The sequence below is a fragment of the Colletotrichum spaethianum genome (genome assembly GCF_022836535.1).
Source record: "Colletotrichum spaethianum MAFF 239500 DNA, contig41, whole genome shotgun sequence".
Classification (NCBI taxonomy): Eukaryota; Fungi; Ascomycota; class Sordariomycetes; order Glomerellales; family Glomerellaceae; genus Colletotrichum; species Colletotrichum spaethianum.
Window position 1 is genome coordinate 290,761 of NW_026054811.1, and position 22,758 is coordinate 313,518.

The window sequence follows — 22,758 nt, forward strand, 5'->3', positions numbered from 1 at the left end:
TCGTAAGACTAGAGAAAGAGGAGAAGAAGAAGAAGAGAAAAACAAGAACCTTCACTCCCCTTCCCCCTTTTCTTTTCCCCGCTGATCGCTAAACTCCCAAAAAAACAAAAAAACAATGAAGCGGCACCCCACTCACATCTTGCCCCATCCCCTGACAAACCCACGATGCGCCCGATTCACCCGCGCCAAGATACCGAGGCCGACATCCTCGCCGCCGCCCCAGCCGCCGCCGCGCTTGACATTGATCCCGTACGCCATGTGCCCGTCGCCTTTGACCCCGTTCAGGTCCTCGACGCCCCTGCGCTTCCGCACCCGCTCGTACCCAACTTTGAACCCCATGGAGTGGCTCCCGTCGAGGAAGCTCCGCTTCATCTCCTCCGTCGCCTGCCACTCGGCGCCGCGCCCGAGGAACCCAAAGACGTTACCGTCGACGAGCAGCGCCGCCACGGAGGCGATGCTGCACGGGTTCCGCGGCAGGATCGTGTCGGTGCCGGGCGTGAGGAGCCAGGCCACCAGCGTCAGCGCCATGAGCAGCGCCAGCACGGACTGGATGATGCGCGTCGAGGCGTTGTCCTGCACGAGTCTCCGCAGAGAGGTAACGGACGTGGACTTGAGCATGGCGGGGATGGTGTCCTGCGCGGTGATGTCCGGGATGCGACGGCGGGAGTTGACGTTGAGATTCTGCGCGCGGAGGATGCCGTGCTGCCGGACAATGGCGTCGGCCACGAGGCCGCTCTTGCCGAGGCCCGGGTCGCCCAGGTTGCCTGCGGGGACTGCGAAGCGGGACGTGACAAGGGAGCTGAAGAACGGGTCGAGCTGGTTGCCTGTGGTGAGGTTGGCGAGCAGGCCGTACTGCAGTGGCAAGAGGGTCAGAGTCACCCGGCTAGCGGTGTTGCCTCGCACCACTGGCGGATATGTCGGGTCGACGTGCAACGATGCGCCCGTGAGACGGACCTCGGCCATGACGGTCTCGAGCGTCTCGTTGCAGCCCATGGCCGAGATGTAGCCGACCTGCGACGGTGTGTTATCGGAGAGTTGGCCCCAGACGTAGGTGAAGTCGGAACACTGGGATGATGCCGCGGACCGCGGGGTTGCGATACCAAAAACGGAGGAGGAAAACGACTCGCCCATCGGCAAGACCGCGTTGGATCTGATTGAGGGATCCAAGCACGGCTCGCCGGTGATCCTGACCGTCATCTCAGCTGAGAACTGGTTCGGCAATTCCGGGAGAGTGAAGTTGGTGTTGATCTCCGACTGCGGGTAGAGTCGGCAGTCAAGCCGCGAGCGGACAGCGGGCAGCGTGACGAGAATCATCCCTGCGCCGTCCTGCATGTCGAGTTGCTCCGTGAGCTGCAGGGTGTTGAAGTTCAGGTCCTCGAACGTGAAGGACGGGAACGTCAAGTTCGCGTCCAGGATCAGGGACGCCAAGAGCGTGTCGGTGGTGCACGTCGGACACGGCGTCGAGGCGTTGGTGAAACTATCAAGGGCCCGGAGGGTGACTGGGCGCGTGGAGGGTATCGGTGTTGTACTGTACAACGCGCCTGAAAAGGTCGCGAGAAGTGATGCTACAAGTAGAGCCGTCGTGGTAAAGACGACGGCAATGTTTTGTGTCTTGACGGCGTCGTAGAGAATCCTGTGCTTGGACTTGTCCATGAAGTCGAGGCCGACCGTCGTCTCAAAGGAACCGCCCTCTTTCAGCTTGGCGTAGGGGGCGAGGCAGCGGGTCGCGCAGTCTGCTGCAGCGAGGTATAACACCACAAGTCCAAAGATGACCCCGGTTCCAGTGGTCCACAGGAAGTGTCTGTCGGTGTTGGCCTTGACGGTCGCGATGCCGCCGTTGGCTTTGGATACGCGGAGAACCACCTCGAGAGAGATGATCATGCTGAACATGGTGACCACCGCAGCCAGCCGTGCCCATGGGTGCAGCGGCAGCGGATGCCTCCAGGCGGCGTTCTCCACAAACTCGGGCGGCGTGTTCTGCGGCGGAGGCGCTCCACCAAAGATCTTGAAGTACCCCTGCGCCGCCTTTTCCGCCTTCTCGTATGGCTCTACTCCGGTGTAGTAACTCGTCCCCAGAAGCTTCTCTCGGATAGTCGACAGGTCGGCGGCACCCGTGCCGCGCAGGCACTGAAGAAGCTGGCGGCTGTGGGCAAGGAGAGTGGCCATGTTGATGATGGTGTTCGGGTCGCGGGGGAGGAAGCCCTTTGCCGGCGCAACGGCAACCGCGGCCAGCACAAGAACGAGAACGAGACCGAGAAGCCCAGACAAGAGGTGAGCAGGAATCGGGCGGACGTTGAGGCGTTCGCCGATGATGACGGCCGTGCCGGTAGACTTCTCCTGCGTCTCCCCCATCAACGAGTTGCGCCCGACGAGCGCCGTGTACTGTCGCCAGTACGCCGTCGATATCTGCGTCAGGTTGTCCGTGTTCAAGAAGGTTTCGATCGGAGGCACGCCGTGGTCCTTGACCTCCATCGCGACGGCCGAGTCCATGACGTGGTCGGACGCGACAACCGCGATACCGGGGAACCGGCTGTTGACACTGGGCATCGCGCCTAGGATCTGCGAATCGGTCGGGTACGAGTTGAAGTGCCCCTGCACAATGTCCCACGGGTGGACCTTGTCGAGCGTCTTGTTACTGGCCGAGCGGTTCCGTTCGATGCTGATAAGTTGGGTGTTGTTCTTGGTGACGTGAACCCTGGTCAGAAAGTACGACGGGCGGCAGATGAGAGCCGCAGACTGCGGGACGACACCGGCAATGGGCACGTTGAGGATGCCGCTCCGGGTGGGAACGGAGGCCTGGTTGATGGCGATGGCCCCGGTCATGACAACAACCCGTCCGTCGTCAGGGGAGGACGAATTCCCGCAAGTGCCGGCTTGAAAGGCCATGAAAAAGGTGGGCAGGGTGGCGTTCAAGAGTGCCAAGTTTGGTATCGTCTGGGTCATGGAGCAGGTCGGGGTCGACACGGTAGCATTGATCTGAACGTCTGACACCTGGATGAACTGGAGCCCGGTCATGTTGAACTGGGCAGGCTCGCATTCAATGTCGGATTCGAAGCCGTCGACGTTGGTCTGCAGCTCGGCAGTGGCAGGCAAATCCGCCGAGAAGGACTGGAAGGCGAACTGCTTCGAGGTGCCGTCCGGAAAGTTCAGGCCCTTCGTTTGCAACCCAAGCATGGTGAAGAAGGGCAGCGCCCCGGCGTTCTGCAGACCGGTAGGATCGTTCACAAACTTGTTGTGCAGGCTCAGCCCCGCCCCTCGAGCCGTTACAATCTGGAAGGTCGGGCTGACGAGGGCCACGGCAATGACGACAATGAGCTTCAGCGTCAAGCCAACGGTGGCTGTCGCCGCAACAAGCCAGTCCCGGTTCCTCGCCGCCACCATGATCGTTCCGGGCTCGAACATGAAGACGTAGTCGAGCATCAGAGTCCGATCCACGCTCGCAGGCCCCTTGGCCATCCGCAGCCACGGTGCGCTTGCCCTGGCTTGGTGTTCAGGTCTCGCCCAGAGGGCGGCGATGCAGGTGAAGATAAAGGCCGAGCCGTACTGCCACAAGTATCTGAACCCGTGATCGGGCGAACCGAGCCCACCTCTTTTATTCGACAAGTCCAACACCGCCTCCACTGCGACCAAAAGTCCGGCAAAGAGGACCGCAAACGAACTGAGAACCCTTCTTTGCAGGTAGAACGGCCGATATGGCAGTGCAACGTCAACCAGTCCATCGCGTTTTCGAGAGTCGGAGGAGGAGGCCGTGGTCGGTGGTATTGGCGCCAGCGGTGGCTTAATCCGTTGGATCCTCTGTGCGGATAGTAACTGCTGCACCGGCGGAGGGGGCCTCACCGCCGGAACGGCCAACCTCTGTGCCACTAGCGGAGGAAATGTTGCTTGCCGGGGTGTTAAAGAATAGCGCGGAGCGGCCGTATACGGCTTCCCGGGACTCGTCACCGTGATCTCGGGCACCTTTGTCTGCCCTGGCGATCCGGCATCGCTGTTACTCGCCGAAGAAGACTGGTCTAATATCGAAGGGCGGGGTGTGCTAAAGGATCGGGAGTGGCCGGCGTAGGGCCTCGCACTTAGGTCGCTTTGTGATGTCGGCGGTGACGGCGACGGCGTGGTCGATTCGGCAACGTATCGATGGTAGGAGTCCATACCATCCGTGGTCTGCTTCACCACTCGACGGGGCACGTTTGCCCTGGCCCTGGCCTCAGATGCCATTGATCAGAGGCGTGTGGGCAAGCGGGAGAGAATCGTCGTCTCGAGCGACGGACAAGTCCGGTCGGAAGAGGGAGGAGGGGGGGGGAGAAGGTCTGCCGTCAACTGAGGTTCATCGTCGTGCCAGGGGGCCTGTAGTGTTTGCGTGCGATTACGTGACGGTCTGGTGTTTTGTTTCTTCCAGACCCTCTGAGCGGGAGGAAACGAAGGTCTAGGTCGGGGTGTTCGTCGATCCTCTAGATAAGATTAAGCAACAAGAACGCGCTTGTTGCGAGTAGATTGAGCCAAAGGGACCGAAAAAAAAGAGCGGAGAAACAGGTTGGAAGGTTGGTGGGAGCCAGATGGGCGAGGGGTGGCAACAAGTTTGGCAGACTGGCTGGCACAAGACGTTGCACCAGTCGGCGGTGGAGAAATATCGCCTATGCTTGTCACTTTTGCAGATGCGCAGCTCGCATGAATGACTGGCGTTTGAGGAATCCGGCGGGATGGGATTGTTCGTCGTTGTCTGTCGGCCGTTGACTGGAACCAGCCCAGGGTGATGCAAAACAATACACAGTTCAGATAAGAACGATTCTAAGAACAAGGAAAAAGAAATCCCGATCCCGGGGGACTCAGAAGGGGGTAAAGAAAGGAAGGGCCTTGCTCCCACCCCGCGGACGATCACAGGTGCAGGTATGATATAAGAGGAAGGAGTTCAGGAACCCTCGGATAGGTCAAGTGGGGGGAGAGAGTCGTCTGGCGTGGCCGACTTGTGCGCCGGATGCTACGCCGTCGCTGCCAAAAAGATCCTGACGAGAGCTGTCTTGTGTCGGATTGTCTTCTGCCACCTCGGCGATCCTGGGGGTGTCATTGTCGTCCCAACAGACAAGAGTTCGTTGCTTGGCGCAGGGAGGCAGGCTGGGGAGCCAATGAACGGGAAAAGAAACTTCAGCACGGCCAGTGTCGCCAGTCGCGCAGAGGCAGCGGGCCAGTTTCAGAAACAGGTTGGTCGGGCCCCTCGCGAACGAGGCTGGCAACGGACTAGACGTCGAGACTCGGATGGAGGCTGGCTGCTGCCCAAGACGACGGGAGATTGCACGCCAGGTTGAGCCATTGGTCCTGATTGGGCGGGCTGAAACTGCCGCGTGTGGCGGCTGTGTGACAGAATGTCACAGACCCCGGTTTCGAGGTGTGCTTGTCTGGTCATTTTCGTCGCTGGCGTCCCTTCTGCTCCCTACACTACACTAGTGTAGACTCTCCTGGGCGGGCTGCGTCGCACCGCAGTTGGGGAACAGACTGGCCTGGCCTGGTCTTGCGGGGCCCTCTGCGAACGAACTTTGAAGAAGGGAGAAACGTGGAGAGAGATCTGCGGCTAGCAGGGAGGTGCAGACGAGCGTAAAAAGACCACTTGGCCATGGGATTCGCCGAGCTCTTCTGGGTGGCCACCCACTTACTGCGTAGAGTCGCAAGGTCAATCGAGACCTGGGCCACGAGGAGGGGCTCTCACCGTGGTCGTAGAGGATCCGGGAGTTTGGACTGAACAAAGTCGAAGTTCGGTCTCGCGCAGCGTGAGGTGTCCCGAAAAGACGAGGTGAAACGGCAGAGACTCTTCCAGGAGATGAGCTCCCAACGTCCCATCGGGGGTCGGCCAATACGTACCCAGTTAATCCGATGCCCCACTATCGGGCAGAACCCATCTGTGCCGCGGGACCTAAAGAAAAGCTTACATCAACTCGTGCTAAGGAGAGAGCAGAAGCCGTGCAGCATCAAAGGATGAAAAGGGCAGAATAACCAACTGTAGGAGCCGCATGGCTGGCATCCCGAGTCTGCCAGGCTAACGGAACAGCCTACATGCTGGTAGAACCCGCAGCAGAAAGGCAGGATAAAAATAAAACGAAACACGCACAACATGGTTTTGTAAGAAGAAGACGCGATGCAAATATGATTGGATTCGCGATTCTCTTGGAAACTGGCGTATGCAGGGCATCGCTTTGTTCGTTCTCCAGAAGCCCGGGATCGCATTTTTATCTCGGCTTCGCGGCTTCGTCCCCGAATGACTTGCACGAAACCCATCCCGCCCTTCCTCCAATGGGGATTCCCATCATCATCCTCCCGCCAACCAGACGGTTCAGAGCCAGACAAAAAGCTCACGGCCGCTGTCGAAAGAACCCCTGAGCCGAGCGAAACCTACAAAGGCTTGCGTTCTGGGGGCGGGCTCTCCCACTCCTCTGCATGATGCGGGTGTTTATTTTTCTGGCCGCCATGTCCTGTCTGGCCTTGGCTCTAAAAAGCGCAGCTTGCGTTCGCGTTTCCCACTCCTTAATGGTCGGTTCCCAACAGTCAACGGCATGGCTCGCTTATCCGCTGCATTGGTCCCGTGTCTGCAGGGCTGACTGCTTGGCTGGCCGGATGATTTAGTTGCCACCCTCCTCCTTCTCGTCCTCTCTCACCCCGCGGAGTGACCCGTGCATCCCGAACGCGAGGAGAGAGTTCAGTCGGGCGTGGAGAATGGCCATGGTCAGGCCACTTTCGACGGCTTGGGCCTTGTGCATGTCCGCTGGAGTGGCGGGAGGCTTGGGAAGGGTACGCCGCGACGATTCGTCGTCATACTATCCATCCCCCTATGCCCTCAAGTGCTCAGTTGCTCGGTGCGCTGCCACGGCCACCAAACCATACATCGGAGAAAGGATAGGCACCTCGACACCTAGATCATGTGGAAAAGCGTCGATCATGTCCGATGAGAACCGATGAGGACTGAACCCTCTTTGCGACGCAGAGATCGGATTGACAGACAACCTTGCGACACTCCTAATAATACACACACACAGGCACACGTACATGGAAAGTTAACCCCCTCTTCATCCATGCCTCGTGACCCACGGCCAATGCCAGCGGGTCGTCTGTTTTGTTTCCTCCTGATCCTGCTCCTGTTCCTCTCATCCGGCGACTCGTCTAAAAAAAATAAAAGAACACAAAAGTCCTGCTCGGTTTGTTGTCGTGCAAGATAAGATGCAATTCATGAGTGAAAAATCAGTCGCAGTGGGTATATATAATGCGAATGCCCTGGTTTGTTTCAAACAAGGGCGAGCCGTAGCCGTCGTGCCATCATAACGTACTCGTCGTGCGTATTAAAAAAAGACGCCCAAATGCCTTTCTTGTTTCGCCGGTTGTTTGCAGTTCGCAAGGTGGTATCGTTCCGATTTCCAAACAGCGCAGGGCGGTCTCTCGGGTCTGCTGGCTGGTCGAGGCTTCTCCCCTCCTCTCCCCAGGCCGTAGCTCTGGTGGAGACTCCCTGACTCGGTCGATTCGCTGCAGATTCCGGGTCCCTCGTGGGTAGCGGTGGGCATCGCTGTGTTGCGCCGCGCCTAACCCCGCCGCTGCCGGACATGATCGAGCTGGAAGCCCACATGTTGTTTCGTCTGTGCTGTTTCTTCTGATGTCTCTGTCCTGCGCCGTTTGCCATCATCTACCGTATCTCGCGGGGGACCAGCTTCGCGCGTGGATAATGTTCTTGGATTCGGCCTTGACGAGGAAGGCGGCATCGCAATATGACATGTCTGGCCGCTCAATCTCGGGCGGGTAATGCTGGGCACATGGTCAGTAAAGTCAGCCAACAGATTGGCTGCATGAACGTGGATATGGACGTACCAACCGCATACAGCATGCGTCGACCCAGCCCGTCGCACAGGTCCCCAAGTCCTGGCCGAACTTGGTCTTGTATACCCCTCCGTTGGCCGGTTCGCACTGGTTCCCGACTCTCAGCTTGTTGTCAATGGGGCCCTTGCAGCAGTGCGGCTGCAGCGTGATGAAGGGACTCGCGAGGGTGTCGGTGGACGGGTAGGGGTAGCAGTGGAAGGGTTCGCTCTGGGCGAGGATGACGGGCAGGCCGATGATGAGGAACAGCACGACGAGAAGCGCCGAAAAACCCAGAGGGCGGCGCATCTTGTGGGGAATGAGCGAGTGCGCGCGGACGACGATGGCGGAGGAGAGGACGGCGGTGGAGAAGCGGGCGATGTGATGATGAGTCTTGCGGAGGGCTTCGTAGACGGGTCGGGGTAAATGTTGGGCCAGCAGCTGGAAATAAGTAGCCGTGATGGCTAGGATTGGGGGCGGCGAAGCGACTGACGGAGGCGGCATAGCTGCTACCTAAATGGGCTTTTTGTATTATTGGGGACCCTCTTCGCTAATGCTCCACGACAGACACTAGACACAAGGCGGCAAGCAGCTCGACTGCGACCAACCAAAGCAGCAACAGGCCCGGGGCGGGTGCGGATCGCCGGGGGTTGCAGGACCAGACCAGGGCGGGCAGGCGGGCCAGGGAGACGGTAGCACGCACTGCAGGCTGACCAGGCTGTAATTTTTCTGGCTATCACGGCGGCCGTTGCAAACACCCACGGGTGCCAAAGGCCCGCCGGGGGTCGAGAGCGAGCGCTGGTGGTTGAGAGACGAGACGCCGGGGCTGGGCGGTGGTCGCTGCGGAGGGGAGAGGGGGGAGCGTCGCAGCGTCCTGAGCTTAAAGTGTGGCGCTGCCGGGGATATCGCCGTCGAGAAGGGTGCGAGATGAGCAGGCACCGCAGGCGAAGACGACGGGGGACGCGTGGAGGGGGGGGTGGTGGTGGTCGCGGCCGGGATGCGACCTCTTCGACTAAGCCTTGCGGAGTACAAATGCCCTTCTGTTGTCGACGATGTAGAAACACCACCGACCGGCCTTCTGTCCGTCTGGTGACACTAGACGGGCGAGGGAGGGAGCGTGGTAAGGGGGGACGGGGAGGATGATCGCTGGAGGGATTGGTATGCTCGAGAGTTTCTCGCGTTTTGGGGGGGGGGGGGGGGGGCGGCAGTCCAGCGAGATGGGATCCGAACGATGTCGAGGTGTTGGGGGGATCGCTGTCGGAGAGAAACTTGACGTTGCCGAATTGCGATGAAAGTACGCGCAATCCGCCAGTCTGCGACTTGGGCCAAGACACGGGCAGTGGAGGAATGGACGGATGGGTAGAGGAGCAAGTTTGCGGAAAAAAAATTCACGGACGTAGAAGGAGGGAAAAGGTCAAGAGAGAAGTCACGGAGCTGCAGAAGAGGGGAAGGAACGGACTGCTAGTCTAGGTAGTGCAGGTTTGCCGGCGCAGGTCAGCGCAAGCGAGGAGAAGAGAGGCTAGTCTAAGCCAAGACACACAAAGAGACACAAATGGGCCCGCGATGGGAAGGATTGGCACGGCAAGAAGGAAAGAGCCAAGAAAGGGAGGGAGACTCCAATATCGGCGACGAGGCACCGCGGCCTCGAGGATGAGAGGAGGATGGGACAGACGGGGGACCCGAGGGAGACAGGGAGAGTGAGAGCGCACAAGAGAGACGGTCATGACACGATACGGCGCGAAACAGCTAGACAGAGACTAGAGTACCTAATGCTAATGAGAGACGAGGGAGCTCGTGTCGAATGTGTGAGAGACAATGAGAGAATGAGGCAAGACACAGGCACAGGCACAGGCACAGGCACAGAGACGGCTGCCTGCCGCGGCGTAGTAAGCACCGGTTTAATTAAGGTACGAAGGCAAACAAAAACCCCTCGAACCGTTACATTACATCGCCAGGGACCACCAACAAAACCACTGGCAGCCCGCCCGCCCGCTTCCTTGCGTGCTTTTGCCCACTTAATCGCTGCCGCTGTTGTCGAAACTAGGACGCATCTGGGCTTTTCGCATACGCTGCCTGCCTAGCCGGGCGTGCTGCCCCCCCCGCCGTGACGCCGCAGTCGAGAGCAACCACCCTCGACAGGGGAGCGAGGCGTACGAGGAGGGGGGGGGGGGGGGGGATTGCGGCATCATGTCACGGCCAGGGTCCTGTGGAACGTCTCTCTGGCCCGTCATTTTACGGTTCCTGTATGACCAACTCAATCGACGGAAACGAGGCAGACCAACAGCAAGCACGACTCGGTCGATGCGATGCTTGAGGGGAGGGAGGCCAATTAGACAAAGTATATCGACTGGGGCGGCTTCACCTCAGATGACAGTTTGCATGTTCCAGGCAAAGGCTACCGGGGCATCGGGTTTGCGGCAGGAAGGGGGATTTTTCAGAAGAACACGCATTATCTATTTTATTTTATTTTTTCTTCGTTTCCCCTTCTTCTTCCCTTCTTCTCCATGGGTGTGGTGCGACCTCGCTCATCCATGCAAGGGGCGCGCCGCGGAATCCCACCAATCCCCACCCGCACAGAGTCTTGTCTCCATGCCCGCTGTCGTCATTCATTGGCCCGGCCACGACAAAAGTGTACTATATAGCACATACGTACCGGTGGTACTATTGCCCCCTGTCGTATGAACTGTAGCCTCAGTGGCCCGCTTCTTTGCCTTATCGGGCGCCCTGCAACCCAGGATGCGCCCGCCTCGCTGCCTGCGGGAGACGGAGCACGTGCCCACGCGCAGTCCGGCCTCCGATTAAGGTTATCCGACCGGCCGTCTCTTCGTGTACGTACGAGTCGCCGCGGAGGGCGCCGGTCACGGCCACGGCCATGCCTCACTGCGAGCCGGAGGATGCTTGTCGAGACCCAGGACACCGCCGTCCGAAGACCCTTTGTTTTTATCAACATTGTCTTCTCCTCTCCTCTCCTCCTCTCCCCCCACCCCTCCGAATAGATTGCCGATGGGATGAGCAGCAACTGCCCAAAAGTCTGTCCCTTGCGAACTCTCAATCATTCCCTTGTCCCTATCAAACGCCGCCGCGAGCCAGCGGCCCTACCTGGTCGGCACTGCATCTGCACGCGCGTTCCCCGCTGTCGCAAGTCGTTCGGCCATTCTCCTGGACTTTACTTTTTTTTTCTTTTTCGCAGAAAAGTTTGTCCTCCGTTTGGGCCGACCCCCAACGTGCCGCCGCACAGGTTCGTGCAGACTGGTTCCCATTGGACTCCGCACACCCAAGGCCATGGAATTGGGGACTTCTCTCGGCCGTGTCGTCACCCGCGCGGCGTTTCGACGGTTGCTGGTGGCCTGACAGCATGTGCCCGAACTCTGAGCCTTCGGTCTTCAAATGATCGCGGCCTGCTCGCCTCTAGGAACGTTGCAGCTAGGCAGAAGCCTACATAGCAATTATGGAGACGCCCTGGTAGGGAACGCCCTGGGCCGGGAACCACGGGATCCCTGACTCCCACTGTGGTGGCAGGGGTAAGTACAAAAGCCACGCCGAGTCGTGGAAGGAATACGTCTCACCACTTCGGCTGAGGGATGTGACGCCCAGTGGTCGCAATCTGCTCAAGGTTCACGAGAATTGCGAACAAATTGCTGCTGAACTGGTGGTGGCAGCTTCGGCCTCAGACACCTGTCGATGACGATTTGACTGCTTGATGGGCATCACCGCAGCCTGGTATGGTTACGTATACCCAAGCTTGACACATTGTTGAGTGAAACACCTACCCAAGGATGGCATTTATTAGAAAAACCCAGAATTCCCATAATCGTTTTCATACGCACAGGAAACGACAAGAAGTGGGATTTCCGAGAGACGGGAAATTGTTTCAACCTCTTCCTTCTCGGCCTTCAGGCCGCCGTATACATCACCTAGTTCGTGATGGATACAACGACATTGCGGTGTGAAGAGAAATCCCCGGATGAAAGCTACGAAATGAGCCGATGAGCAGCTTACCCAACGTCAGAAAACAGACGAGATCCCTGTTCCCGATAAATATCCGCAGGCACAGACTGTTTCCAGAGGTATGCAGCTGGATGTGTCATCTCTCAACGAATAGGCAAGAAAGATTCGCTCGGTGTATAATCATCAGAGATCCGCTCACTGGCCCTCGCTAAAGAATGTTCGTCTGAGCACCTTCTTCCCTTTGTCGTGGCTAACCCAGTCACTGTGGTCGTCCCTACATATGGATCCGAGGCGCACATCGCCGCTCGCAGCACTACCATGTCCCTCGGGTGCGGCCGGGGCACCCGGAGCACCCGCCGTATTAAATGTCGCGCCAGAAGGGTGAGCCAGGCATCTACGCAATCAAACCCAGCGGGACACTGAACTGGATGGGAACTCTGGGTTGTACTTGCATGGAACCCCTAGGAGCACCTTTCTGGCATATGCTTGAATCATCACCGCCGAACGACGAGTGTCGTGGACAGTGTCATAGAATCTTTCCGAGAAGCAGGCACAGACTGACGCTCCGACTATAGAAACGCAGAAGCCTGTCCCTTCTTGCGTCTGCCACTATACGAGGGGCAGTTGGCCAAGCTAGTTCCGGTGGTCTAGACGTTGCGAGTTCTTCCGTTTGGGTTCGAGGCACCTATGATCCAGGCCATCCATCCACGTTAGCCATCCACAGTCAGCTGTTGCACACCGAGCAACCAAGCTGTGTATAAAGTCAAAACTCAGCCCTGCCTTTTGGTACCAACAGCAACCCCATAGAGTGGAACCTGTAGACATCTCGGAAGCAGTACAAAAGCCATAAAGAGTTCTCGCGTGTGCCAACCCAAAAGAAAGGACCCCTCAGACGCTTGATATTATCAAGCATCAGTTTGCCAGCAGCCTGCCGAAACGATTCTCTTCTTCGGGGATATACGAGATACCGTGCTGAGGACGCTTCGCGATACCATCACTTGTAAGGGGGCATTTCCATGATCAAGCGGAAGGAATGAAGTATGCTGGTTTCATTGGAAAGGGGTAGGAGGACATCTGGCTTGACCAAGGGACAGCGGTTGGCATCTCCCCTTCGGTACACGGATTGCTTCCCCGTCAGGCACCATTGCACATTTGGAACTCCCTGTCAGCTCTTGCGGAAACGATGATGAAGAATAGATTTTGAGACCGGCGCCCCTAGAGGGATTGCGTTGGACTCCAGACCGAGACTCTGAGTTTTCAAAGATGGCCTGGGCTGTCGACATCCAGGGCTTCAAAGACACCGTCAACGGTACGAGTAATGGTCCCAAAAGAAAGTATTCACCCAGGCTACGGCTTGACCTTGATCACTAATGAATTCCTACAAACAGTTTGAACCATCATTGCTTGTCCAGTTACGTGTTCCTTATCTCGTCAACTTTTCTCTCATTGCATTCATCTTTCTGCTTCACTCTCTAACTGCATCCCTTCACGACGCTGCTATGCAACACCCCTGGCACCCCATTCGTAGTCCAAATCCAGGGGCTCCCTCGCACCAGCCACGAGGTTAAAGCGACCTCGTCCATCACGCAGTATTCACCAGAACCGCCAGAAGCATCACAACCAAAGGCCACCATCCACCACCGCCGGCACTCTGCACTCTACCAGCTACCCCCTCCAAACAAAGACGCCACGGCAGCGCCTGACGCACTCCCCACCGCAGCATCTTTCTCCCCTTCCGCACGCCCCCGTCGGGCCACAACAGCCTCCTTCAACACAGACGCCGTTGCAGAGCCTCTTGCCCTTGGAGCAGCACATGCCCACCCGCGCGTCGACGCAGTGGAAGCCCTCGGCGCAGCACCCCGGGCCGCAGCAGGGCATCGACGTGGGGCAGCAGTTCCAATTGCGCGGGAGGTGGCAGGCGACTTTGTTGAAGCAGTCAGTATACGGCGGCCAAGTGGTGCTCTGGGGGGGTGGGCATTAGGCAAGGTGTCCGGGTTATGACTTACCTGTGTCCCTGGGGCAGGTCTCGGGATCGTTTGCGTCTAGGGTGCGCCCAGGTAGCGCAGGGCTGCCGACTTCGTAGCCCGTCATGTGGGCGATAGGTTCATTCCATGCTGAATGCCACGGATCCCGAGCACCTTCTGCTATCCTTTTCGTGTGTGCGGGTTCGGGCATTGCGAGGCATGTTGTGCCCATGGCCACAATGGCCGCCAGAGATTGAAGACTATGGAATACCTTCATTTTGCGTCGAACGTGCCTCCGTTCGTTCGTGAGCAGTGTGGTGAAGAATAGCAGTGCAAGACGGCAACAAGAGAGATGCTATAGCGGTTTGGTCGAGATCGCAGTGAATCACTTGGGAAAGGTTTGGGACCATGAAAAAAAAAGACTGACTCTCGTTCACCACCTTCTATGGGATTTGTTTTGGTATTATGAACCCCCCGTCTATGCAACTCCGAAAGCTCCCAACCGCCAACTCTCAGCCCGACTTTTCGTTTAACCTTTCGCCCGACCTTGTCACAGTGCCTCAAACCTTTCCAGCATCCTCCTTCAGCGACACGATACGGTTGAGGATGATCTTGTCGTCGGTGCTGTCGGAATCCATGGCCTAAACGCACGTTAGCTTGTGTCTTAGACTTTTCCGTGCGTGAGCGACTCACAAAGTAGGCGATGCGAGTCGCCTGGAAGCGCACGCTCTCCGGTCCGCCCTTGCCCAGCTCGCTCTCGCCAGCAGCCTCGGGCCAAGGCGCGCGGCGCTTGACCTCGTCGAAGCCGCTCTCGATGAGCGCGTCGGGGTAGATGACCTCGCTCTCCGGGTTGATGTCGTTGAGAAAGCCGCCTTCGGCATCGTCGGGCTTCTCGCTCTTGAACAGCGAGTTGTGGATGCGGGCTTCAACCTTCTTGGTTCCCTCGGTGCCGACCCAGTTGATGTAGGCCTTGGGCTTCTTCGTCTCCTTATCGAAGACGGCACGGATTTCGGTAACCTTTCCGGTGGCCTCGTCCTTGGTGTAGGAGGTGGCCTTGATGGGGAAGGGAGCGTTGAGCAGACCGACAGTCTTGTTGGGGGCAAGGCGGAAGTAGTCCTTGCTGTCCACCTCTCTGAAGTCGGCACGATCGATGTAGACGGTGGGCGTGAACTTGATGGTGTGCGATCCCATATTGGGGTCCTTGGGAGAGAAAGCCAGCTCGACGTCAGTGGGCTCGGCGTCCTCGACGACGACGGGAATGGGGTCCAGAACCATCATCAGCCTAGGAACCGTACGCTCGAGGTACTTGCGCACGGTCTGCTCGAAGCGCTTGATCTGGATGACGGAGACGGAGGTGGTGACACCCAGCTCGTTGACGAAGTCCAGAATAGCGCGAGGAGGCACACCGCGGCGCTTGATGCCGATGAGCGTGTACAGACGGGGATCGTCCCAGCCGCGGACAATCTTCTCCTCGACCAGCTTAAGAATCTTTCTCTTGGACAGCACGGTGCCGGTGATACCCAGGCGGCCGTATTCGCGCTGCATGGGCTCGTAGACGCCAAGAGTCTTGTTTAGCCACTCGTAGGAGACACGGCTCTGGACGAACTCGGTCGTGCACAGAGAATGTGTGATGCCCTCGAAGCTATCACACAGGCAGTGCGTGAAGTCGTATGTGGGGTAAATCTTCCAGTCCCAGCCGGTGCGGTGGTGCGGCGTGTCGGTCTTGATGCGGTATGCTGCCAAGTCCCACATCTGGGGGTTGCCGTCCGTGATGTCCTGCTTCATACGCAGGAAAGCCTCCCTAGGCTTGTACTTGCCGTCTCTCATATCCCTAAACTTCTGAAGGTTCTCGTCGACGGTGTGGTTCGCGTGCTCGCATCGGAATCGGGGGGTGGCGCCCTTCTCGCCGCCACGCTGCAGCTTGATCTCGGCGTCTGGTGGAGTTAAGGTGGTCAGCATTTGAAGACAGCTTCGGACTCATTGGTGGCGTACCTCCACAGTAGCAGACATAGGCCTTCTCCAGAGTGATCATCTTCTCTGCTAGGTCGTACAGCTTCTGGAAATTGTCGCTGGAATAGGTGATCTTGTAGGGGGTAAAACCCAACCACCTGACCATCTCCTCAATCGCGGTGAAGTATCTCTCCTCTTCCTTCTCGGGGTTCGTGTCGTCATACCTCAGGTAGCAGACGCCGCCGTGGTACTTTGCAAACCCAAAGTTGACAGCAATGGCCTTGGCATGGCCAATGTGCAAACTGGGAGACTGTTAGTGATGCGACCATGATAAGACTGGCCGAGAACATACTATCCGTTGGGCTCGGGAGGGAATCGTGTGACAACATGCTCGGACGGCCTCTCCTTGTACACCTCCTGGAGGAAGCCCTGCTTGAACATGGCCTCCGGGTCCAGGACAACCTCCTCGGGCTTCGCCTTGGGCTTGGGCGCGGGAGTGCTATCGCCTGCACCTGCAGCCTTGGCGACAGCATCCTTGGCAGCCTTTGCCTTCTCCGCAGCAGCCTTCTTCGCCCGCTTCGCCATTCTCTTCTTGAGCTCGCCCTTGCTGACCATCTCCCCCGTCTCCTCATCAAGCTGGAGCTTGGCCGTCGATTCGGCCAGCTTAGCAGTGGGATCTGCTGAAGCGTCCGCCATGGTTTCTGTGTTCGACCGGGTGAAGGGAGGGGACGGACAATGTTCTCGAGTATTCCTGGGTATTGTTTCGTCGCGTGATGCTCGAGAGTCGGTCAATTGGGTACCACAAGAGGCTCAAGGCGTGGAAAATGTGTGGTTGTGGTGGCGGGGCAACACTTCTTTTACGGCGGGGATGACTCAAATGGATCCAACGAGGGGTCACAGCGACCGCCCGCCTGCAACACGCGACAAAGGGGCATTGGCAGCTGATTAGATAAGAATATCGCCAGATAAGATAATGACCGTATCCGTCGTCTCTCCGATAAGATACCTACCTCATTGTCACCGCTGCCGTGTTTCGAGGCTTCTGGATAACATTGAATTACCAACCATGGTTGGCAAAATTTCTAGTTGAAATAGCCGCCAAGCGAGAGCGAATTTATAAAAATTGAAAGTCCTTTGTTTTTGTTCTTTGCTCATTAAGCCCAGCCCCTGCATCCATTCTAAAAGCCTTGAGCAAGCAATACAATCGTCTGAACAAGGAATGTCACCTGCAAAACGCCCGATAAGGCTCCGATAAGACTCGACAAGCCAAAGCTCAAGCTCAGCCAGGACCTACCTACCTGTACCTAATTTTAGCGCGGGGTCTTTCGTCATGAGCGAGCTTCCACTTCTTCTGCTTTCGGTCGAGTGCTTCTTTGTGTCTCCAACGCCTCAAAAACCAACCTGCGCCGAAGCCCACCAACTCGACCACAGATCCCCAACCTGTTCCGAATCCAAACTCGAATACGCAAGCCCCAAAGCCGCCTATGCCAATTCGACAAGTCCTGAAAATGGCTACCATTGCTGCCGCCGACATCCCCACCGTTGAGCTTCTCTACAAGCTCGGCAAGCTTACTGCGTCCCCGCAGCCCCTCTACCCTCCCAGCCCGTCGCACAACCAGAAGGTCGCCGTCATTCGAGGCGACATCACGAGACTCGGCGTCGATGCCATTGTCAATGCCGCTAACACAAGCCTTCTCGGCGGCGGCGGCGTCGACGGCGCCATCCACCGTGCCGCTGGTCGCGGCCTGCTTCAAGAGTGCAGAACCTTGAATGGTTGCGCCACCGGCTCCGCCAAGATCACAGGCGCTTACAACCTCCCTTGCAAAAAGGTCATCCACACTGTCGGCCCTGTCTATGACGAGCTCGACCCGGAATCTTCCCAGGCGAAGCTGGAGGGTTGCTACAGGACAAGCTTGGCCCTTGCCGTCCAGAACGGTTGCCGCAGCATCGCCTTCAGCGCCATCAGCACCGGAGTCTACGGGTACCCTAGCCGCGAGGCGGCGCCCGTCGCCGCGGAGGTTGTCCGAGATTTTCTCGACGGAGAGGACGGCAAGAAGCTGGAAAAGATCGTTTTCTGCACCTTTGAGATGAAGGATGTCAATGCCTACAACGATACCCTCCCGTACGTGCAACTTTGATCTTCCCATCCATCTTGCCAGTGCTGCGCAATACTGACTTGCTGTTCAGGATTTTCTTCCCTCCGACCGACCAACCCGCTCCTCAGGAGACCGAGGACGGACCATCCAAAGAGCAGGCCGAGGAGGCTAAGGCCATTGCTGCAGAGCTGCCTAGCGTTCCCAAGGCCGATCCCTCTCAGTAGTGGAACGGTAAATTCCATGGCAGGAAGGGACTGATGACCACACACTGCCCATGATTCTACGAATGGTTACAATTTCTTAGGGAGTTTATGGCGTTAGGACGGAGGAAAAGCGAGCCGTTTAGCATACAAGTCTTCATACCAGTAGCAGGATTCATACCAGAGCTGCGGAGTTCATCTTTTTATTATTATTAAGCTTTTGGGCCTTGAAGATCGCTTTTTGAGTTCTAGTCTTCCTTGAAAACTTTCTTTATTCTCGAGCTCGTGGGCCACGTGACACACGTAAAACTGACTTCGCAATGGGTAGCTTTGATTGAGGCGAACTCTTTTCCAAACTGAACGACTTCATTCAACGTATTGTTGTATGCGTTGGCCTTAGTCTGCTTTAGAATGGGTGCACATTGTAGCAAAGGCCAACCATGAATAGTAATATCCTTAAAAGAATACGGGTCATAGAAATGCAAGGAAACAATAACACTATGGTTTGAACAATGCTTCTTAGCCTCTATGTAAACGCTAGGCTATGGCTGTAACATAGACTGTCATTGATGTGCTTTGATTTCCATAGGAGACTGGAAGGAGTAGGTTGGTGAGGAACAGCTGGGATAAGCAGAGAAGAGGAAGAAGATCGGAAGAAAAGAAAAACTTCAATACCAAATGATTGACTCAAAAGCTCACATCAGGATTTCTTCTTTTTGGTTCTTGCCGACTTTCTACAATTTATGCAGGAATAGATACCGATTGAGATGATAATCCGGAGAGGGCCACACACCCCTGCATTCAACAACGAGGTGCACGGGGCACCCATTGATGGCAAACCCTCACCTGTGAATCAGACGGAGAACCTGGATCAAAGAATCGATGTTGTCTTTTGACGGTAGGAAGGAGTTGTTAAAACTATCCCATCAGGTGCTAATGGACCTCATCTATGCCAAGTCCGAGAATCTACTGATCAGTACCTACCCTTATCTACTCCAGAAACTTTATTTCTTGATTCTTCGATGGGATGAAAATGCTCATAAATGGATCTACCTGGTCTACCCCGCCCTTGGCAAATGTGAGGTCCATTAGCACCCAAGGGGATGGGAAACACGATGTCACTACACCCATGTGTCTTTGAGGTCTGCCCATTCTGTGATTAGTTATTGTGCTAGTGCGCAGCCTTTTCCTACCATTTACAGGTCAAAGTCGCATAGCAAACAAAAGTAAGCGTCTTCAATCGAATCTGGAAGCAAGTCGAGCTGTTTGAAGATTTACGGCCCTTCAATTGAGATGACCTTTACCAGAACCCGTACGATTCTAGGCCAGTCGGCATGATTGCAATCTTCCGGCCCGAGTCACTACCTAGGGGCGCCTTGATGGCATGACGAAGCCTGTCGGCAATGAAATGCGATACCACTGTAAAGCGGCATTTCCTTGCCGTAGACTGGGGCTCCTGTCTCCCGGGCTAACCCGCCTTTAGCAGGTGTTCTTCAACCGATCCCTGCAACGCAGGCTAGAGCGACAAGATCCAACGCCAACCAACAGCGGTCTAACCGTCCAACGGTTACGACCAGAGATTGCCTCATAATTTACAAGATAAGACGAACCGCCGATCTTCCGGGACAAAAGGTCGCGGGCGGCCAGACCTACGCATCCATCCGAGACCCCAGCCTGGTTTTTGTGTGCGCAGGTAAACAAGTCGGAAATAAATGACGGTTGTCCGTATGCAACCTGTGCGGTGCGCCTGTCATGGATCGTAGCACTGGGGCCGGCCCCAGTCGTGAAGCAACCTCGCATCGCGACCTGCCCTCTTGAGCTAGCGGCGCGGGTGGTGAGGACAAAACAAGCTCTTTCTATTGGGATGTACACCCATAGACATGCGATGGTGACATCGCCGGGCCCAGCAAACGACCGTGGCCCTCGGTCGATAGAAAAGTGGATGACGACTACAATGACCTCGAGTATAAGAGTGCGTCGCCGCGTTTCCAGGGCCTTGCCCAAGAGATCGAGCTTGAGCTTCAGCTTCCAGCCAGACCGACTCCAAGACCAAGTCGTTGCGCAGAAGACTCATTTGCCAACATGCGGAGCTCCTCAATTGCACTGCCAGCTCTGCTGGTCAGCGCCGCTGATCGCGCGGCCGCCTTCTTCCCCAACACCACGGTCCCGACCAACGGCTCCGAGCCTTGTGCTGCTGTCTCTGCTGCTTGGGCTGCCCAGCATGCGGCCGCTCCGACTGGTAGTTATCCCGCGTGAACTCCGTGTTGCTCGGGACCAGCTGACGTGGGTGGTTCTGTAGTTACGCCGACGGTATCGGCGCAACTGGCGTATGCCTGCCTCAACTCTGTCCCCATCATTAAGGAGGCAGCCATTGAGTTTGTCGACTCTCTGTTCCCTTACCTCGAGTGGCAGACTGGTAAGCCCGAAATTCGGACTGAGGGACTTCTCCAAGTTGTGGATCGCTGACTTGTCTCATAGATGCCGCGTACAAGGCGGACCCCCCCGCTGGGTACGATTTCCCAGGTTACGACCTCTTCGCGGCCCTCTCCAACATCAGAGAGAACGTACTGAACGACGTCTACCCTGGTGAATATGCCTTTCAGGCAGCCATTTACGAGGAGGTTTTTGGACCCGGTCACGACGGTCATTATGTCTACTACCCCGACTTGCTCACAGCTGTCTTTGAATGGAAACGTGAGCGGGGCCTAGTTTCCATCAGCGAGGACGGCTCGTCTTTGCCGGTGATCAAGATCTACGGTAAGCCCTTGATTTTGTTCGTTGCCCTAGATTTTGGTCTAACTTTGTCCCAGAGGAAGTAATCTCGACACCCGAGACTGCGTCCGTGGTCAAGCTCATCAACGGTATTGACGCTGCCAAGTACTTGGAGGACACCGTCAATAAAGCCAACTGGAACCGTGACGCCAACTCTGCATACAACTCCATGTTCTTTGAGATGTCTGGAAAAGCTACTGGTGTCGGCAAAGGCTACTTCAGCTCCGGCGGCCGTATCCGGTAAGGCAACTTTCAATTCATCCGACTTTGAAATTTTACTAACATGGTCGGCAGTTACGTCTACCAAGGAGCCAACACCACCATCACTTTTGAGAACGGTACCGAGGTTACTTTCGAGAACCATGCCACCGTCAAGAAGGATCTTACGGGCGTTGTCGATGGCCCGTCCTTCTACGCGAAGTTCTGCAACCCCCTGATCCCTGCGTCCACGACCGCGGCAGGCACCATCGCCTCTAACGCCACCGCTCCCATCCTACCTGGCTACCCTGCCCCAGTTGTCACCACTAACGATGGTATTGTCTCCGGATACTACCTCGAGGGTGAAGGCTTCGAGGACGTTGCTGTTATCGTTCTCACAGCCTTCGAGAGCGAAAGCCCAGCCGAATTCCAAAAAGCCACCCAAGACTTCTACACTGCGGCTCTAGCGGCCGGCAAGACGAAGTTGGTCATCGACTTCCAGCAGAACGGTGGTGGCTACATCCTTCAGGGCTATGACTTCTTCCGCCAGCTGTTCCCCGACAAGGTCCAGGATGGCTACTCCCGATGGAAGGAAAACGACGGCTTCGTTGCTGCAGCTGAGATTGTCTCTGACATTGTGGCCGGCATTGACATCTACACCAGCAACAACGCCGACTTGATCAGCCTTGCGGAGAGCTGGTTCAACTGGCGCTACGACTACAACCTCACGAACCAACCTTTCACCTCGTATGACGCCAAATTCGCGCCGCAAGTCTTCCAGAACACCTCTTACACAGAGCTGATGCGCTGGAACCTCGACGACCCCCTCACCACCATCAATGCCACTTTCGGCCTGGGCATCGAAATCAACGGCTACGGAAACCTCACCGGTCTTCCCCAGCCTTTCGAGGCCGAGAACATCATCATTCTGTACGATGGTGTTTGTGCCTCGACCTGCACTCTTGCTTCAGAGTTTCTCCGTCTCAGCGGCGGCGTCAAATCTGTTGCCTTTGGAGGCCTTCCTGTCGAGGGCCCCATCGAGGGCGTCGGGGGTATCAAGGGATCCCAAGTCCTAGACTGGAGCAACATCTACGACTACACCAGCTTCCTGCTCCCTTACGCCACGACCGCGGAGCAGAAGGCCGCCTTCGCCCGCTACAGCGACCTGCCTCTGAACCGGAGTACGGCGGCCGCGGTCAACGTCCGTGACCAGATCCTGAGGGACAATGTCGAAGACGGCATTCCCGCGCAGTACATCCGCGAGGAGGTCGACTGCCGTCTTTACTGGACTCTGCCCATGATCAGCGACATCACCGCCGTCTGGAAGGCAACCGCAAACGCCGCCTTCAACGGCGGTAAGTGCGCGTACGGCGGCATTGCCAAGAGGGATGTGACGGAGAAGGCCGAGATCAAGCGCAGAAACTATCTCGCTGCCTCGCGTCTCCAGGAGCGTGCTGAATCCGTCCGCCGCGACGCGCCGGCGACTAACAGCCGCTTCTGGCAAGACAAGTACTTGTTGAAGGCTGTCGACTAAAGAAAATTAGGGCGGCAGACTTTGACAGTTCTCATGTATAGACTTGAAAAGAATAGCTAAGCTTCATGTATGATTTGAAACAATGGCTAATTGAATTGATTATTGAGTATGTTTTAATCGTATGCTACTGTGGTGCCTTCTCATTTGTCTGTTCTGCCCCCACAAACTAGGACGAGACATTATCTGCAGCCAAGTATCATGACAAGTGGCGAACAGCCGTATATCTTACGTTAAAGAAGAACAATCGTAGACACCAGGTCAACCAAGTTGTCCGT

At 56.8% G+C, this 22,758-nt stretch overlaps 6 protein-coding genes across 6 annotated transcripts; 3 read left to right on the forward strand and 3 right to left on the reverse strand.

Annotated features, from left to right (window-relative positions):
- Positions 1 to 132: 132 nt before the first annotated feature.
- Positions 133 to 4,212, reverse strand: ColSpa_11043 (uncharacterized protein; the record flags this gene model as incomplete). The annotated part of the gene is made up of 1 exon (XM_049277255.1): positions 133 to 4,212. One exon carries the CDS (start codon positions 4,210 to 4,212, stop codon positions 133 to 135), a length of 4,080 nt encoding a protein of 1,359 aa, XP_049133212.1.
- A 3,438-nt stretch (positions 4,213 to 7,650) lies between these two features.
- ColSpa_11044 (uncharacterized protein) lies at positions 7,651 to 8,325 on the reverse strand (the record flags this gene model as incomplete). Its single annotated transcript, XM_049277256.1, has 2 exons — positions 7,651 to 7,773; positions 7,837 to 8,325. 2 exons carry the CDS (start codon positions 8,323 to 8,325, stop codon positions 7,651 to 7,653), a joined length of 612 nt encoding a protein of 203 aa, XP_049133213.1.
- Positions 8,326 to 13,032: 4,707 nt separating this feature from the next.
- Positions 13,033 to 13,750, forward strand: ColSpa_11045 (uncharacterized protein; the record flags this gene model as incomplete). Its single annotated transcript, XM_049277257.1, has 2 exons — positions 13,033 to 13,078; positions 13,326 to 13,750. 2 exons carry the CDS (start codon positions 13,033 to 13,035, stop codon positions 13,748 to 13,750), a joined length of 471 nt encoding a protein of 156 aa, XP_049133214.1.
- Positions 13,751 to 14,293: 543 nt separating this feature from the next.
- ColSpa_11046 (putative glutathione-dependent formaldehyde-activating enzyme) lies at positions 14,294 to 16,379 on the reverse strand (the record flags this gene model as incomplete). The annotated part of the gene is given in 4 exon segments (XM_049277258.1): positions 14,294 to 14,374; positions 14,385 to 15,667; positions 15,726 to 15,985; positions 16,036 to 16,379. Coding segments are annotated over 4 exon segments (1,968 nt in total).
- Positions 16,380 to 17,191: 812 nt separating this feature from the next.
- ColSpa_11047 (O-acetyl-ADP-ribose deacetylase MACROD1) lies at positions 17,192 to 18,003 on the forward strand (the record flags this gene model as incomplete). The annotated part of the gene is made up of 2 exons (XM_049277259.1): positions 17,192 to 17,805; positions 17,871 to 18,003. 2 exons carry the CDS (start codon positions 17,192 to 17,194, stop codon positions 18,001 to 18,003), a joined length of 747 nt encoding a protein of 248 aa, XP_049133216.1.
- A 2,058-nt stretch (positions 18,004 to 20,061) lies between these two features.
- On the forward strand, positions 20,062 to 22,483 carry ColSpa_11048 (peptidase S41 family protein ustP; the record flags this gene model as incomplete). The annotated part of the gene is made up of 5 exons (XM_049277260.1): positions 20,062 to 20,218; positions 20,279 to 20,395; positions 20,503 to 20,736; positions 20,790 to 20,991; positions 21,046 to 22,483. 5 exons carry the CDS (start codon positions 20,062 to 20,064, stop codon positions 22,481 to 22,483), a joined length of 2,148 nt encoding a protein of 715 aa, XP_049133217.1.
- Positions 22,484 to 22,758: the final 275 nt, after the last annotated feature.